Genomic DNA, 17,015 nt, shown 5'->3' with positions numbered 1-17,015 from the left:
TGTCAGCCACCACCAGCAGAGACGCTGGACCTGCTCTTTCCAGTTTTTACTGGTCTTCTCAGCCACAGTGCTCTGGGAGCCACTTCCAGAGGGTACCTTTAGGACCAGTTGGCAAAGGACGGCCACAGCCACGTGCCCACAACCTAAGAGCCAAGAAAGAGTCCCCACTTCCACTGACAGGTTCTGGTGCCCCGGGAGAGAAGTTAATCACAATGCTGTGTACTAAACATTTGGGAGAAGTACAAGTCAAAGGGTAACGGGACTAAATGTGGAACAAAACCCATCTTCGTCTCCCTCTGTCTCTCTATTTTGATGAGCATGAACTCCAAGGTTGAGGACTCAAGGAGGTTAAGCTGTGTTCCAAATACAAAGTATGGGGGGGAAAAAAGAGATGGGAGGAATCACGGCCCTAGCTTTAACACGCCGGCTCACAAACATGACGAAACACTCCCCAGCACTGGAATGGGTTCCCCCGTTCTGTTGTTTCCAGCTACCAGGTCTATCCTTGGGCCATTGGAAGGAGTTACCAGTCTAAAAGAAGGCCTTTCTTTGGTTGGGGGAAGGGTGGGCTCGGAGGCCCAAGGTGTCCCACCCGCCTCTGCCCCCCCCCCACTCCAAAAAAAATCCCCAAGGAAATTTATCAGATGGGCTCCATGAGCACCTCCATTAAGACATCAGTCGCTTGGTATTTCAGAGGGGGAACCAAGGTCAAGCATCAACAGCATATGGCAAACAGGAGACGCTACTGCTCCACCCAATAAACTAGGATTAAGCTTTCTTCTAATGGGCTCCATATTAAAAGGCTCTCAGGTGCCTTTTATAATAGCTGTCTTTACACAACCAGTCCAAAATGTGTACTTCATTTTTGCTGAATGGTTATCCAGACAGAGGAGCTGAGGAGACTGCCCAAGCTGGAGGTAGAAGGTGGAACAAGTGAAAATCCAGATAAACTACTCATGTTTTGTAGTGAGTGACTGGTCACAGGGTCTGGATGATGCACGTACATGTGGACATGAGAAAGTGCCGGCCCAGAACGGGGGTGCCTGGGAGCATGCCTCACACTGATGGTAGGGAGTCTGCTGAATAATTAGCTGCTCTGTGTGTATAACAAACTCCACTGCCTCTGGAACAACTCTTACAAAGGTTGTCGCCAGTGTCTGGAATAACTGGCAAGAGGTCTTCTTTAGGGAACTTCATACAGGTCTTCAGAAGCAAAACCATCTAGCACGCCCCAAAGCCTTTTTTCTTTTCCCAGAAGTTCGTCTACATACTTGGAACCCTTAACTGAGCAAAATCCCTTATTAGGGACCAAAACCACAAGGAAATGAGCAGCTCTGGATGGCCTCTGAGTGGCCACTCAGGACGGCAGGGTTCAGCCCCAGCTGGGGCCTGGGTGGGATCCCGGCGTCCTCCACGGGGCTTTGTTTTGCAGAAAGGATGGAGACAAGAAGAGGGAGAGAAGGATGGCGATTAGATCTGCATAGAGGGCTGGAAACAAATGCAAGTTTATGTCACTACAGCTCAGGGCTGTGCTAAAAACCTCAGTGCAAGAGGCTGATCCTTTAAATGTATTTTTAGAACACACTTAGCTACTGAGCAAATTGTCTATTTAGAATGTGCTGTGCCTTGGACCAAACCTCTCATTGGAGCCCAGAGGTTTGTCAAAAGGTTGGGCAAGAGGCCGGTTGGTTATAAGGGTGTAGGGGTGTACGGAACCTGCTTCAGGGTCAGTATCGGCTTTTACTAAGTACAAAGTCACTACTAGGACAAGGTGGCAAAATTAAGGAAAACTGAGGGTCAGGGTGACAGGGCATGCCATTTTCCTCTCCCCCCGCCCCCTCAGTTTTGCTCAAGTGTGCCTCAGTTGAGCCAGTAGACCGAACTTCCTCTGCAAAAGAAAAGGCGTTTCCCTGCCGTTGCCAGGCACAGGCTGCTGGAGGTATTGGGTAACCGGGAAGCTCACTCTGAAATCTAGCAGCACGTTTTAATCAGACGTTTTGAAATTCAATCATCAAAGACATTCGAGACATCTTCCTCAAGTGGAACGGTGACCGCTACTTACAGGCCATTGTGTGGTAAATGCTGGGCCAGTACTGGCCGCTGTCTCTCTTCAGCCATACTCGGAGGGTTCTATGGAGAACAGAAAAGGAAAAACAGCAAGGTTACCTTCTTTTATGCTCCTGTGAAACGGACTCATTTTATTGGCAATATTACGCCCCAACTGACCTTACACAATGAACCCACTGGGCAGACCCACGCAGGGGTGGGCAGGGGTAGGCCCGCAGTTGTGAGTATGCGGAACACAGCCAATGAAGCTATTGTCGTGATCACAACCTGCATGTCCTTCCATGCGAACCAGCTGTAGCCCTACGTTTGCTCACCCCTGTACATACACTCATGTTCATATAGTATATAGTGTATTTATATATAGTTCCTATGCTACAGGTGCACACACGTTATATATAGTTACATATGGTATGACCATATATGGTAAGTTATACAGCAGTTAGGAGTCAGGACTTCAAATAACTTCGACAATATACAAAATGCGCATTGTCTAATGACCTACATACCAACAAAACTGAGATTACTAACTGCTTTCCTTGGTAAAAACAAACTGGGAACCTGGTGGCTTGACATCTGAGCCAAGTGAGGCAAGTGGCAGACACACAGGGAAGGAAGTTTCTGGAACCGGGAGATGGGTGTGCTCGGAGCAGAGCCCACGCCGCCATTCATTCACCCAGAACCCGCGTCTCCAGGCCCCGGGCGGAAACCAGCCCACAACTGGCCTGCCCGCCTCTGCTCTCATCACAGACCATGCAGGAAGACAAGGAAATCCGGTGCACAGGCAGGAAAATGACAAATCACCAAAACAGTCAAAGTTTAATCCTTTGGCTTATCGCTGCGGAGAAAGAACAGGGAATGCGATGACCCTGCTCGCCCACTCGCAGCACCTGCTGCTCAGAGCTCCAGCCTCTGCCTCTCCTGCGCCCCGCCGCGGCAGCAGCGCAGCCGCACTCCGCCTGCACAGCGCCCCCTGTCTTCCTCCCTCGCTGACAGCGCAGTCGCAGCCGTCCCCGAATTCCTAACAGCAACGCAGAAGTCGGCACACAGCCAGCACTGGACTGATGTTTACAACCTTGAACTAAAATAACATAAAGAGTAAACATTGACACTGTATGTGTCCATTGCGACTGAAGTTGAAGACAAGTAGGACTGGTCCGAGAGGATAACAGGTTTGCTTCTGTGGGAGGGCACAACGCAAAGGAAGAGGAGGGACCGTGCTAGGACAGTGGCTGGCAAGGCTCTGGGCACTTGGTTACATGGGTGTCTGCGTTTGTGTCAGAGCTTGCCCAGCTGCACCGAAGGTCTGTCGAGAATGCTCTACATGATTAGACTGTCATAAAAGAAAACGAAGACTAGATGTTGACCTGCATTCATTCAAATAAATCGGACGACCCGGTGGCATGACGTTATTCTGTACGTGAACTGGACACGGCCTTTCTGCAGGAGCAGGCGTTTGCACAGCAGGCCCCCTCCTCCTGCCGCTGCTGCCTGGTCGCAACGGAACTCCTGCCAAGCTGAATCACCCACAATTTTTCTTTACATCCTACACCTGATCACAATAGGCTAGACTAGAAACGGGCGTCTGACCCTAGGCAGATAAATTGGTTCTTTCCCTGGCCAATCTGAAACCGAGAGAGAGAAAAATAGATCAGTACATCTTCGGTAGCTGAAATGGCTGTTCCCGGTCCTATGTTTTGCATTTGGGACTGGAGGGCTGTGCACATTAAGAAAGAAAAAAGAGAGAGAGAGAGAGAGAGAGAGAGAGAGGGAAGCTGCCCTATGGAGAGAAGCAGAAGTGAGCTGAGGAGGGCTGAGGTGGCAAGTCCATCGTGCCAGCTGCTCCTGGAACTGAGCTGTGTCCCTAGACTCAGGTTCTGGGAGGCAGACACCCCCGCGTCCTCACCATAAACACCCTCAGCGGCCTAAGCCAGCCTGAGTTATTTCTGCTGTTTGCCATAAGCAGAAATACTAATACACTATGTCTGCATGAGACACCAAGAAATATCCCAAACACGGTCTCCTCGTTCAAATGCCATTTAGCAGGGTAAGATAAATCAGGCAGGTCTTTCCTGCGGTACGTATATTGTGACAGAAGTTCAAGAAAGCCCAAGTTCACATCCAAAATTAAAAGACAGAGAGGGAGATCAGATTAAAGCATGTGTGAACAGACCTATGATTTCTATGGTTTATAATTTAACACCTTAATTCAAAATGTAACACTTTTTGAGGTAATGTTTAAACCACTTTGTTATTGTTTGTGGGTTCTTGGTTACTGTTCAGGATTACTTGGGTTTCCTCTCACAAACCTCAGAAATGAAAACTCTTTCATGATATGCCTCTTTTTAGGTTTGAACCATTGGAACCAAGTCATAAAAATATTTAATGGCATGAGAAAATATTCATGCTGTGATGGTAAATGAAAGCCCTATACAAAACTGATAAGTGCAGTATGACACCAACTTCATTTTAAAATGCAACCTGACCAAACCTCTATAGGCGGTTTCCAACTTTATAGGAAGCAGAAGAACATTATAAACACTACCTCGGGAGGGCTTTTAGCAAAAACTGGGTGTGCAGGAAAGTCTATATAGACAAAGGACCCAGTTTCTTCTGCAAATAATTTGCAAGGGAGGAAAAACAGAGGTGGAGAACCAGCCTGTGATTAAAGAGGTTTAAGAGAGGCATATCAAGCAATCCCAATGCATGGACTTGTTTGGATTCTGACTCAGTCAAACTATTAAATAGACATATATCATTATGAAACAATTGAAAAGATGGACGCTGACTAGATATTTCACGGTTTTTGCTTGTTTGATTTTTAAGGACAACCAATAATTCCTAAGAGAGATGCTGGCTCTCGCTCTCTGGTCTCAGCATGCCCGCCACAGTGCAGCTTCCTCTCAGTCACCTGGGCTCCCCCCTCCTCCGCCCCACCTCAGGGGTGTCACCTAGCAGCGACATCTCCCAAGGAGCCAGGCACCCCGCTGTCCCTGCGCTCAGAGCCCACCAGGGGCTGGTTGTTTCAAATCAAGGTTCAACGGACACGCTCAGTGCCTGTGACTCCCGGACCCAGACCCTGCAGCCCAGGGAGATGTGATCCTCAAACGGCCCAAATACACGGAGCTCAGGGTATGTGTAAGCACTCCTTCCCCACCAAGAACTTTCCTCTCCAGGTGCAGTGGTTCATCAGAGCACATTGCAGGAAGGGCACCCCTGCAGTATGACTCCCTCATCAGAAATAATCAGTAGACACTTACAGTGGTGATCCTGAGGCCGAAACTACTAACACTATACTACATTCTGTGGACTATATTCTGTTACCTAACGTAGAACGCTTATGGATACATTTTATTACTCACGTTCAATATCGGAGATGAAGCCAAAGGAGTTGTAATAAGTGAAAGGCCACCTCCCCTCCAAGCACTGAATCTGCTCAAGGATTCTGCTCCGTTTCCAGAGACAGGGAAAGCCCAGGCACTTGAAGACTAGGGTGTCATGCCATGCTTTGTCAAGTTCACTGGCCTTCACACACACACGATCACATAGGGGTTGAGCCTGCTGGCTACCTGGCTGTTAGGTTTTTTTAAGTGTCTACAGAACAGAATGCTGACATATTCTAAAACCCTTCAAATCACCCCAGAAGTGTGGGTTATGAATGTGTAGGGAGCTCAATGGAGGTCTCAAGGCCATGAGCCCGTCCCCATGTCCCCCGAGAGGAGAGCAGACTCAGACAGCAGAGAAGTCCCCGTGAGCAGCGAACCTTAAAGGGTGTCTCTTCCAACCAGTCACCTCACCTGGAAGTCACATTTTAATTTCATGCAGCAGCAGACTGATATTTAAACTAGCCCAAGGTCAAAGAGGAACCTGCCCAGAACCCGGCATTTCTGAAACAGTTTTATTTCCTTTGGAGGGCAAACCACCAGTAGGCAAATCACCAGCACCACAACGCGGCCTGCAGCCAGCTGACACGCCAGGAAATTAGCAAGGCTTGAAAGATCTCCTGGGGTGTTTCATTTGAAAACTGTTCATCCAGTCCAGGCTGAGAGGAGACCTTGCTTGGGAATCAGGTCCCAAATGAGGCCCTTGACCTTAACAGTCGGCTCTACCTCTGTATTCCCACCTTCTATCTGGAGTTCCCTTCCTTCAGTTTTTCAAGCCATATTCTTTCCCTTCCTTGGACAATGCAGTAAAATTTCCCACTTGCAAGGTTAAATCAAAAGACTCCAGCACTCCCAAGAACCTATCGGTCGTGTAATTCCTACTAAGTAATGTAAGAATTTGTTGCATGTTTTCTTCAGAACTCATCTGCTGGTTTCACAAATGGCTGTAAAAACAGGCTTAAGTCGGGCTGCTTATTAAAAAGTCAACACATTCCTTAGACCAAAAAAAAAATGTGCTATTCAGGAAACTGGAAGCAAAATCTGCTATTCCGTAAGCTGAAAGCAACACAATAATACAGTTTAGTAACATTTTACAGGAGCAAACCATTAAAAACTCTACGATAATACTAATAAACCATACAATCATGAAAGTGTCAAGATCAGATGGTTTTATTTTTATGAAAACCACAATATTTTCTGCATAGAGGAATGTCTAAGCCGTTCTCTCCTCTAAGATAAAACAGCTTAACTTTTCCTTCAATATTTTGACAACTTTACTCCCACTCAAATGCATTTCGTTTTTCCTTGCTGTTACTCCCTCCATTTTTCTAGTGGATGGACTTTCTTTCATAGTCCAAGGCTAGGTCCTTTTTTAAAAAGTCTTCTCTTAAACCAAAACATGAGGAACATGTTCATTCTGTGCCAAGCTCTATTTTGTAGTCACTTGAAAACAATAATCTGACATTTTTCCAAAAGGTACTTGGAAAGGAAATGTGTCATTCCTGTCAGGGCCTACGCAAATGCTCACCACACTTCCCCACGCTGCTAGTGTCCTTCTGAAGGGGGCTCTGCCATCAGTCTCCTCGGCCTTCTCGTTAGAGGACGGACTCACAGACAGCAGCAGCGTCTTCCACGGACACACAAGAGAAGCATCTCTATACAATGTTATATATATATATGTACACACACACACACACACACACACACACGAGGTCCGTCCAGGAAAAGTCCAGCCATTGTTAATATAACGAGGACGGTTTACACGACATCGATGCGACCTTGCAGCCAAGGAGAGTGGACTGGAATGCTCTTCTGTGAACATGACGACTTCACTGTACTAGTCAGTGGGGGCAGCAGAGGCTGTTGAGTGAGCATGCGTACTGTGTGGCCGTCGTACTCAAAATGACTGAGCGGGTAGAACAATGAATCTGCATCAAATTTTGCATTAAGTTTGAACACTGCTCCATAGAAACCATTCGGATGATTCAGAAGGCCACACTATGGGTGACTGGCAGCTTCATCATGACAGTGCACCTTTGACACGGCATTGTGTCAATGCACGACAATGCGCAATGCATCGCGTATCACATTTCACTCAGAGTATTGGACAAAACATCAAATCACTCAGGTGACTCAGCCCCCCGCTGTGACTTCTGGCTTTTCCCAAAATGAAAATCACCTTTGAAAGGGAAGAGGTTTCAGACCATTGATGAGATTCAAGAAAATGTGACAGGGCAGCTGATGGCCATTGGGAGAACTGTGTGAGGTCTCATGGTGCCCACTTTGAAGGGGACTGAGGCATCATTGTCCTGTGTATAGTGTATCTTGTATCTTCTTCAATAAATGTCTCTGTTTTTCATGGTGCGTGGCCAAATCCCTTCTGGACAAGCCTGGCACACAACTACGATGCACACACACCACTGCCACCCACAAACTTGTCTACTGGCATTCAGTCCAGCAGAAGACCCACTTATTTCCCAGATAAATGAAATCTCAAAGTTAGGTTGTAGTTCTCTGTAAAATATTTCAGGTTGAAATGTTTTTAAAATGTATTACTGTGCAGGGATAGGCAAAGAAAGAGCTGAAAATAATAATAAAGTGCCACTTCTAGGGTTCTCATCATTTTTTGCCAGCATTATAAATTTAAACTGACTCTTGGGCAAGACTTTTGCAATTTCTCATAATTCTTTTGCTAGCATTATAAATTTAAACTGACTCTTGGGCAAGAATTTTGCAATTTTGCTCCATAAAGTGGTAAACACATATCCCAGATAATAATAGCAATAACAATAGTAATAGTAATGGTAATAGTAATGACAACAATGATCGATTGATTTAGGAATTCCAGGCTTGGCAGTTGATTTTGAAGAAATTATTTAAGAGGAAGAAAAATAACTATATATTTAAAAAGGTCATATGAGCATCAAGAGAACAAAAAATTGGGGAAAGTATTAAATAATGATAGGTTAATGGCATATTAATTCAGTAGCTTATAAAGTCATTAAAAATAGTGATGAAGACCATGTAACCATGACAAAGGTTTATGAAATGTTAATTTATTTTAAAAGCCTAACACAGAACAATACAACTAAATTCCATGACTATGCCAAGTGTGGCTGCGAGGAGGCTGACCAGGGGCAGGTAGGACAGAAGGTAACACAGCTGAGAGGCACACAATGACTTTGGCTCCCTGGGCGGGGGGGGGGGGGGGGGGGGGGGCAGAGGAAGGACTTGGAGCCGAGAAGCAGAAATCAGCAAGTCCCCGGCCCCCCACCCCCGCTCAGTAAGCACTAACAACAAGCCGACAATTAAACACCTCCTCATGAGCCAGCAGAAGCCATCCGCCCCCAGAGGACAGCTAGCTAATCCCCCCATGATGGGAAAGTACCGGCTAAGACCAGCAAGGCTGACTCACTCTCTCTCACACACACACACACACACACACACACACGCATGCCTGGTGTGTGACCAGAAGGGCCGTCCGTCTGAGGGACCCACGGGCCCGTGAACATTGGTAATTCTTGCTGTTTGAAGCCACTGAGTCTTGAGGTGGTTTGTTATGTAGCAATAGATAATTGGTACAATGTCATCTGTCCCAAACAGTATACTTTTAAGAATACTTAGGGGATCTGATCTTAAAACTAAAAATAGCCTTTGCTATTAACTGAGTGCCACAGATTGGAAAGTACTTAGTAAACAAACAAGTCCACTTTAACTTTCAGTGGAAATACGGGATCCTCGCTTTGCACAGATGCTAACCTGAATCCTAAGAAACTGGAGAAATTACTGTGAATGCATAAATGAAGTTATTACTCCAATGTTGTTCAGTACCTTCGCCCTGTCTCCAAGGATAACAGTTCTGTCTGTCACCTTACTGCTGGAGACACAGGAAAAGCAGGCTGGGACCCACAGTGCTGATTAAGGACAAGGCGGTTGTTCCAGGAGGTTAACCTCCGGACAGCCCCGAGGACCAGAAGAGGTGAGGAGGCTCCTTTTAACTCCTCCCAGCCCCTCTGTTTAGCTCCCTCAGGGATCTGGCTGGAGGAAGTTAGAAACACACTTTAGGGAATCACCAAACCTATGAAGCCTCACCTAGCCGAGTAGGAGCAATGGCTGACTTAAAGGATGAATTTCCTCCTGAAAAGCACCATCTCTCGAGCCGGGAGGCATCTGTGGGGAGTCACGACCAACGTCATTTTTAAACCTATGACCTGCAAGATGACCGCACGTTTGGGTCCAGGGCATGTCATCTTCCAGCATGAGGACCTTGGAAACCACGCCCGAGGCTGGACAGGCAGATTCCAGTAAGCACACGAGGGTGTCTGTAAAATCACAAGGCCACGTTCCACCCTGCCTGACAAATCGGCATTTCTAAAATCAGGTCTTTTTAAAAAAATCATCTCCAAGCCCTGGCTGGTGTAGCTCAGTGGATTGAGTGCGGGCTGCCAACCAAAGTGTCGCAGGTTCTATTCCCAGCCAGGGCACATGCCTGGGTTGCAGGCTGTGACCCCCAGCCACCGCACATTGATGTTTCTCTCTCTCCCTCTCTATCTCCCTCCCTTCCCTCTCTAAAAATAAATAAATAAAATCTTAAAAAAAATCTCCAAACAGCTAAATTAGCACAATTTAACCATATTTAAATTATAGGCTGGAAGAGAGAGATGATTTCATCAATCAATTAAAAAGAGAACGCAGAGTATAACTTGTCTTACAATTTAAGCCCTAGGCCTGATTTCTTTCAAGCTCTAAGCGAAATCGTCAGCATGAGGAAAACTTATCTCCCAGTCGCTCTTCGGGCTGCTGATGCTGTTTGGCACCTTGGTAAATCTCCAAACGTTTCTGTACCTACCGAAAAGGATCATTTTTCCTAGCCTGATAGACAGGGTCATTCCCGTAGCCGGGACGGATTCTGTAACGTTAAGAGGGTAGCTGAGAGGGACGGGAACAGACAGGGTCATCCGCACAATCTGCCTTTACCACATAAATAGCAGTCTCCTCCCAGCGCAGTCTCCTGACCTCTGCACCCCTGCCACAGAAAGGGGTCGTTCTCCTCCGGCAGCAAAGGGGGAAGCACAAGATTTGTACTGAATTGATTATGTAAATGGAAAGGCAAAGAGAAACCAGCCTGTTTTTTATAGAGAATTAGATCGACTAAGCAAAAATTGAAATGTCCATCCCTTCTACAGCCTGGGGAAGGAACCCCAGACGGCTTCAAGGGTCCAAGACGATGAGGGAGCTCAGGCTGTGGATCTCCTGGCTGGCGGATTTTGGGGGGGACGGGGGCGGTCACTTCTATGGCATCTGCACCAGAACCCGAGTGAGTAACTCCTCTCCTAAAGCCGGATGGCTGGTTACCTGCCTGGAGACAGATGTGTTCTTTTTCCCTCGAGAAACAAATCCCTGCTGTTGCCTTGCACTTAGCAACAGAACGATCCCTTGTGACCTCTGGGCCCCCAAGAAGGCCAGAAACCATCTCCACCCCTGAGAAGCAGAAGCCCCCCAGACAGGATGGAGTTAGCGTCAAAGCAGGGTCCAGGACACACGGTTTCTTAACTTGCAAAAAAAAAAAAAAAAAGATCACACTCTAGCCATGCCCCAAAAGTCTTGAAACACAAGGTCTAACCAACCCTGAGGCAGTAAGGGAGAGTAGCCTGTTTTAAACTTCCATGTTTCATGCTTCCTTATTCCTACAGGTCTACGGATTCACTAAATTCACACCTGAGACACCACCGCACACCCGCTTTCCTTCTCAGAGCCTGCAGTTCTGACCCCTGCTAGCAGGTGACCAGCCCCCAGTGAACCCCGAGTCCTGGGCCTCTCGTGAGCTTCCCAGGAGGCAGCATTTCTCACGTGTGGTCGCAACTCAGTCCGGGAGGGAAGAAGCACCTCCCACGTGATTGCCTGGGGTGAGGCCTCGTGGGAGCTCGCGCCTGGTTTCCTCTGGACTTCGCCCTGTACCTTTCCCTTTGCAGAGTTTGTTCTGTGTCCTTTGCTTTTTAAAACCCTCACTTGAGGATACATTTGCTGATTTGAAAGAGAGAGACAGGGGGAGGGAGAGAGAAACATCGATGTGCGACAGAAACATCGACTGGTTGCTTCCCACACACGCCCCACCCAGGACTGAACCCCCACCCTAGGCATGAGCCAGGACCGGGATCAAACCCCCAACCTTTCAGTGTTCGGATGACACTCCAACCAACTAAGCCACCCGGCAAGGGCTTGTTTTATGTCCCTTCGCTGTAATAAATCATGGCTGTAAGGACAAGCATAAGGTGGCAGTCCTCCTAGTGCGTGAATCAACGGACCTGAGTGTGGTCTTGTGTCCCCTGGCACATGAGGGCAGAGGCTGTTACAAAGGAAAACTTATGACTGCCGTGACTTGTGAGTGAGCAAGTGTGGAAATGATGAAAAGGCATGACTCACAACTGTATGAACTCCGGCCGGCAAGTGCCCCCGGAATGCTGCTGTCCTATTCAAAAGGCGAATGTTTATTTTATTTACACACACACACACACACACACACACACACAGCAGAGACATCTTTAGCTTTTAATGAGGCTCCAGTAATTCAATGAAAAACAGATGGGGATAAAAATAATAATAGTCAGAACATCAGTGCTTTGTCTGTGCTGGGCACTGTTCTAGGAGCTTCACATATACCCAAACCCTACGAGGCAGGCACTGTTACCACCTTCATTCTGCAGATGACAAAACTGTGACCAGGAACCTGCCCCGTGGCACACGGGATTCTGCACCCGGAATCCATTTCTAACCACACCATGAAAAAGAAACCGGATGTGACAATGGGGAGCCAGTCTGACATCAGAGGAACAGCGGCATTCCCACCCAGGCATTCTCACTTTTTCAATTCATTTTGCAACACAAGTGAAAGGGTCTACGTTCAGGCACTGCACGACAACGAAAGTACAGCAGCTAGCAGCCTGGCTTTCTGTGCAAACCATCCACGGACTCCCAGCCCTGCCAGGCTTCCCTCTGAGCACAACACTTACCCATCAGGTTGTTTATTTAAGATTGTTTCCATGGGAACAGTTAGTAAATATACAGCGTGCCCCTCAAAGCACCTTAATCTGTTTAGAAATGTCTAAGAGGAAAGAAATATATTCAGGGGACTCGCTGGTATAACAAAAAAAGAGGCTACATGCCAACCGTTTTAGGAGTTGGTTTTCTATCATCTTTATTGTTCACCAGCCGAGGCACGACATCCCGGAACATTTTAACACACACGAGACCGACGCTGGACTTGGGCCAGGCAACACAGAGTGTCCTCTGCAGGATTTCTGCGCATCAGTCCGGGCCCCCGAAGCAATGGCATACGCACCCTCGCCTCCAAACTCCACTTTTCAAAAATGAAGACAGCAGGTCTACAACCTTAGCTCACTCATAAGGCTTTCTAGTAATGCTTTCACCTTTCAAAAATTCTATCCTCCAACCAACGGAGGTCTACATTTCTGGTGCATTCCACAGGAAAGAAGTTCAAAAGGCAAACGTGTGTGTCTAGGGAATCGGTCCCTCCCGCCTCGCCATATTTCAGTGCCATTCTGAAAGTGGAGTCTCAGTTTCTGTTTCCCCACCAGGAAAACCATGTCTGCGGTTCAAAGCCTTGAACTCAATGCTGAGGCCGTTTCATTTTTACGGTTTCCTGACTAGAAGGAGAGTCACACTCTGTTGACTCCAGTTTTTAAAAACTTTACAAATGCACCATTTTATACTTTGAAGACTATGCATACTCAAGTGTTCTAGTTCCAAAGTACAGGCAACTTAAAGCTACAGTTGAAAACACCAATTTGCGTTCAGTGGGAGAATGGAGTTCAAACAAAAGAGCTCGGGGCATCTGTTACCCCTGAACAAAACAGAAATGGACTCATGCAGAATACAGCCATTGTTAACCCCCTGAACACTTCTGATTAGACATCTAGGCTCGCTGCCCAAACCATGGCCAGGGACTCCAGGTACCATGGGGTTAGGCTCAGTATCCCACACTGGTTTAACACCTTTGGGGGGCATTATTTGTATTTAGCTCTGTCATGCACAGTTCGGTTTTACTGGGAAATAGATGGGTACGTATGAATGACTTCTGGGAAATACATCCCGGACACTGACCAGAAAAGAAGGCAGAGTACACACGGTTTTGTCTCCCTGGGAGTCTCCGCAGGCAAGCAAAGCGGCCAGCGGCTCGTCTTCATCGTAGAGTAGTGGTTCTCATAGTGTGGGACCAATGGCACCCGCAATCAGTGTCACCGAGAACTTGGCAGAAATGCAAACCCTTGGGCTCCGCCCCAGACTTAGTGAATCAGAATTCTGGGGCGGGGCCCAGCCATCTGTTATCGAGACCTCCAGGTGAATCTGACGCTTGCTCAAGTTGGAGAACTACTGTCTAGAGAGACCAGATAAACAAGTACATTAAGCCCAGGCCAGGGTTTCCCAACCTCGGCACTACTGACTTTTGGGGCTCAATAGCCATTCTTTCTGTGAGGGACCATCCTGCACGTTGCTGGATGTTGAGTAGCATCCAGCTAGGTGCTAATAGCACCCTCCGCCAGTGATGACAACCAAAATGTCTCAGGGTGTTGCCAAATGTCCCCTGGGGGGGGGGGGGGGCAAAATCACTCCTACTGAGAATTGCTGGCCTAGAGTTCAGAAAAATGGACACCAAACTCAGGACAACCCTCCCATCACGCCCGTTTCCTCTCAAAATGTTCTCAGTCAGTTCTCACTGCTTTTTGCTTTATAAATGAATTAACTCCAGCTGGACCTTACTTTGTTTTATTTATTTACTTATTTCTAGAGAGAGGGGAAGGGAGAGAAACATCAATGTGTGGTTGACTCTCATGTGGCTCCCACTGGGGACCTGGTCCCGCAACCCAGGCATGTGCCCTGACTGGGACTCGAACTGGCAACCCTCCGGTTCGCAGGCCCACGCTCAATCCACTGAGCCACACGAGCCAGGGCTGGACCTTACTGTAAAGGTTAAACGTTACTCTTCTGAGCATTAAAGCAGAGGTTGTAGAGAAAAGGCGCAAGCCACTTTTTGTTTACACCCTGGCCCTCACCTAACGACCCTCCTTCCTGTCTTCCCAGCACCTGAAAGCTGAGAGCACAGGGCCATCACCTCCCTACACTGTCCAGCCCTTTGGAAACAGTGATTTTGGAGTCGGCTGTCTCCCTATCCCACAAGTCTGTACACAGTAAGTGTCCAATAAGTGCTTGTTTGATGAGTAACAACATGCTGGTTCCATCAGGTCAGAGGCCATAAAAACCAATGAATCAGAGGTTACATGAAGGCAGGAACTGTGGCTTTTGATCCCTGTTGTATCCCTAGGGCCAAGTACTCAATAAGCTCAGTATTCCTAAACATGTGAATGAGTGAATAAATGAACAAATGAATGATTGAAGAGTCTAACACATACTTACGACAATGTAAAAACAAACCACCAAAAACACACACACACAAAAACAACAAAACCCAAACCACGAGCCCATAGCCACACTCTCTCATTGAATCTCATACAATGTGGCACCGGCTAAAAAGGCTGTCTTCCTTTTGAGGTAGTTCCATGGGCCTGAAACACAAATTAGAAGCCCAAGGTGCCGCCCCTCACCTGGTCCAGTCACCTGCCCGTGTGCCCTGCTGTGCCCGAGTGAAAACAGGAGCTGACCTAAGCCTCCCCCCAGAACATTTCAGGCCCAGAGCAGCTGCGTGATCACTCCCCAGAAGACATTTATCAGCAGTGCGCCTGGCCGACAATCTCAACTATTCAGCAATTTACCCAACATGCATGAGTCATAAACAAAACACTTTACCGAATAAAAACAGCTAACTTGTATTAAGTACCCTTATCTATGTTCCTATCATGCAAACATCATTTATTCTGTCCTTCTTTTTTTTACATTCCTCTTTTCTCCTTAGGACTCAAGAACTCCTTTCTCGCCTTGTAAACTGGCAGGAAGAGGCCAAGGCCTGCTCACAGTGAACTCACTTAAAAGCAAAATGCAGAGCCCAAATAGGCACTGGGGGCTTCAGGTTTCCTCTTCCCATTTAGGGCAGGCTCTCAAAGTTCCTTACTTCCACACCATGATTACAAAAAGTTGGACCCTACGCCTCCCTCTTTGAGAGCGCAGCAGTACACTCTGTCTTCCAGAAAGTCTCTCAACTTTTGGAATATCACCATTTAAGACCACTCACTGTACCAAGGAAACAGTTTCACGCAATAAACATCAGTCATTTCCTCCAAATTCCCACAGGAAAGCACTAACCCTTTAAACGTTGAGGGTTATAAAAATGCTAGAAGTTTTAAGCAAGTATCTCCCCAATTAATCACATTGTCCTGGGGAGACCAGAGAGGTGCAGTCTCAACTCTTCATGGTCCTTGGTTTCCTTTTGGTTAAAATGAGAAAATCGGGTGGTATTAGTGTTTCCCAAAGTACGACGGGCATTCAATGCAAGTCGTCCCAGTACAAAAAAGAGTTGATACTAGGTGCACACAGATGAACATCTTTTAACTATTAGTCTAATTCTTTATGGAAGTCATACTGGTTTTCCATTATGGTGGTAATGTAAAATGTCCTTGAAAATAAAAGCATCTAAGGCTTTAAAAACAAAAAATGAGTCGCTTTTAGGGAAAAAAAAAACGAGTAAATAAGAGTTCACGTGGTTCTAAGCAGATGTGCAAAATAAATGATCTTGGGACTTGGGTTGCGCTAAAGAGATGTCGAAACCCAGAGTGAAGCAGAAGCAAGAGAGTGAAAGCCCTGGAGGTTTGCTGCTATCAGGGAATCCCGGAAACCAGGACCGCTGTAGCCGGCCGCCCGTCCTCCCGGCTCCCTGGAAGGAGGCTCGGAACCGAACAGCTCGGGATGAAATCCCACAAAGGAGAGGCGGGGACTGGGGTCCCGAGATGGAAGGGACGGGGGACGCGCTTAGAGAGGCGATGGGGGTCCCAGACTAGAGAGGCGCGGCGGGCACGCTAGTCTCAGGCTGGAGGGGTGTTATTGGGACGGGGATCCCCGGCTAGAAGGGCGCAGTGGCACCCGGGAACTGAGGTCCCTCGGCTGGAGGGAGTCAGGGGTCCCCGAGGGGCGTGGCAGGGCCGGACGTCCCGGACCGGGATCGAAACTGGAGGGCTTGCGGGTGGGAACCGGGAGTTCCAGCGGACCGAGGGGCGCAACGGGCCGCGCGTCCTAGGAACCGGGAACGCCCCCAAGCGGAGAGGGACGGGGCCGCGAGACCCACAGCCCCTACACCCCGTCGCCGCCTGCGGGAGGACGGGCCGCCCCCGTCTCTCCTCGGCCCCGCGCCGGACCCGTCGACCAGACCTGTCTTCGCTGGCGGTGATCACGCCGTCCTCCTTTGGGATGAGCAGCGCGGCCGTGACGGTGTCCTGGTGCCCCTCGATCTTGCTCAGCAGCACCGGGCGGCTACTCTGCGGCCTGGAGTGGATCTCGGCCGCCATGTTCGCGCGGCGGCAGCCTCCCGGGGCTGGCGGCCCATCAGCTGACCGCGGGGCGGGCGGGGCGGGCGAGAGCGCCGGTTTGCCAGGGCTCCCGGGC

The 17,015-nt window shown here is 48.2% G+C and overlaps 1 protein-coding gene across 1 annotated transcript in view; it reads right to left on the bottom strand.

The window, feature by feature from the left end:
* WDFY1 (WD repeat and FYVE domain containing 1) overlaps positions 1–17,015 on the bottom strand; it is a 41,170-nt gene extending 24,155 nt beyond the window's left edge. The window contains exons 1-2 of the mRNA XM_028509389.1: positions 16,782–17,015; positions 2,063–2,130 (exon numbers count right to left, since the gene is read on the bottom strand). Of these exons, the coding sequence (XP_028365190.1) occupies positions 2,063–2,130; positions 16,782–16,918 (205 nt within the window). The 5' untranslated portion in view covers positions 16,919–17,015. The remainder of the gene's footprint in view (positions 1–2,062; positions 2,131–16,781) is intronic.

This window comes from Phyllostomus discolor, chromosome 4, assembly GCF_004126475.2.
Source record: "Phyllostomus discolor isolate MPI-MPIP mPhyDis1 chromosome 4, mPhyDis1.pri.v3, whole genome shotgun sequence".
Taxonomy (NCBI): Eukaryota; Metazoa; Chordata; class Mammalia; order Chiroptera; family Phyllostomidae; genus Phyllostomus; species Phyllostomus discolor.
Note: the sequence above shows the minus strand (reverse complement) of the source record. Positions and strands in the feature narration are given on the sequence as shown.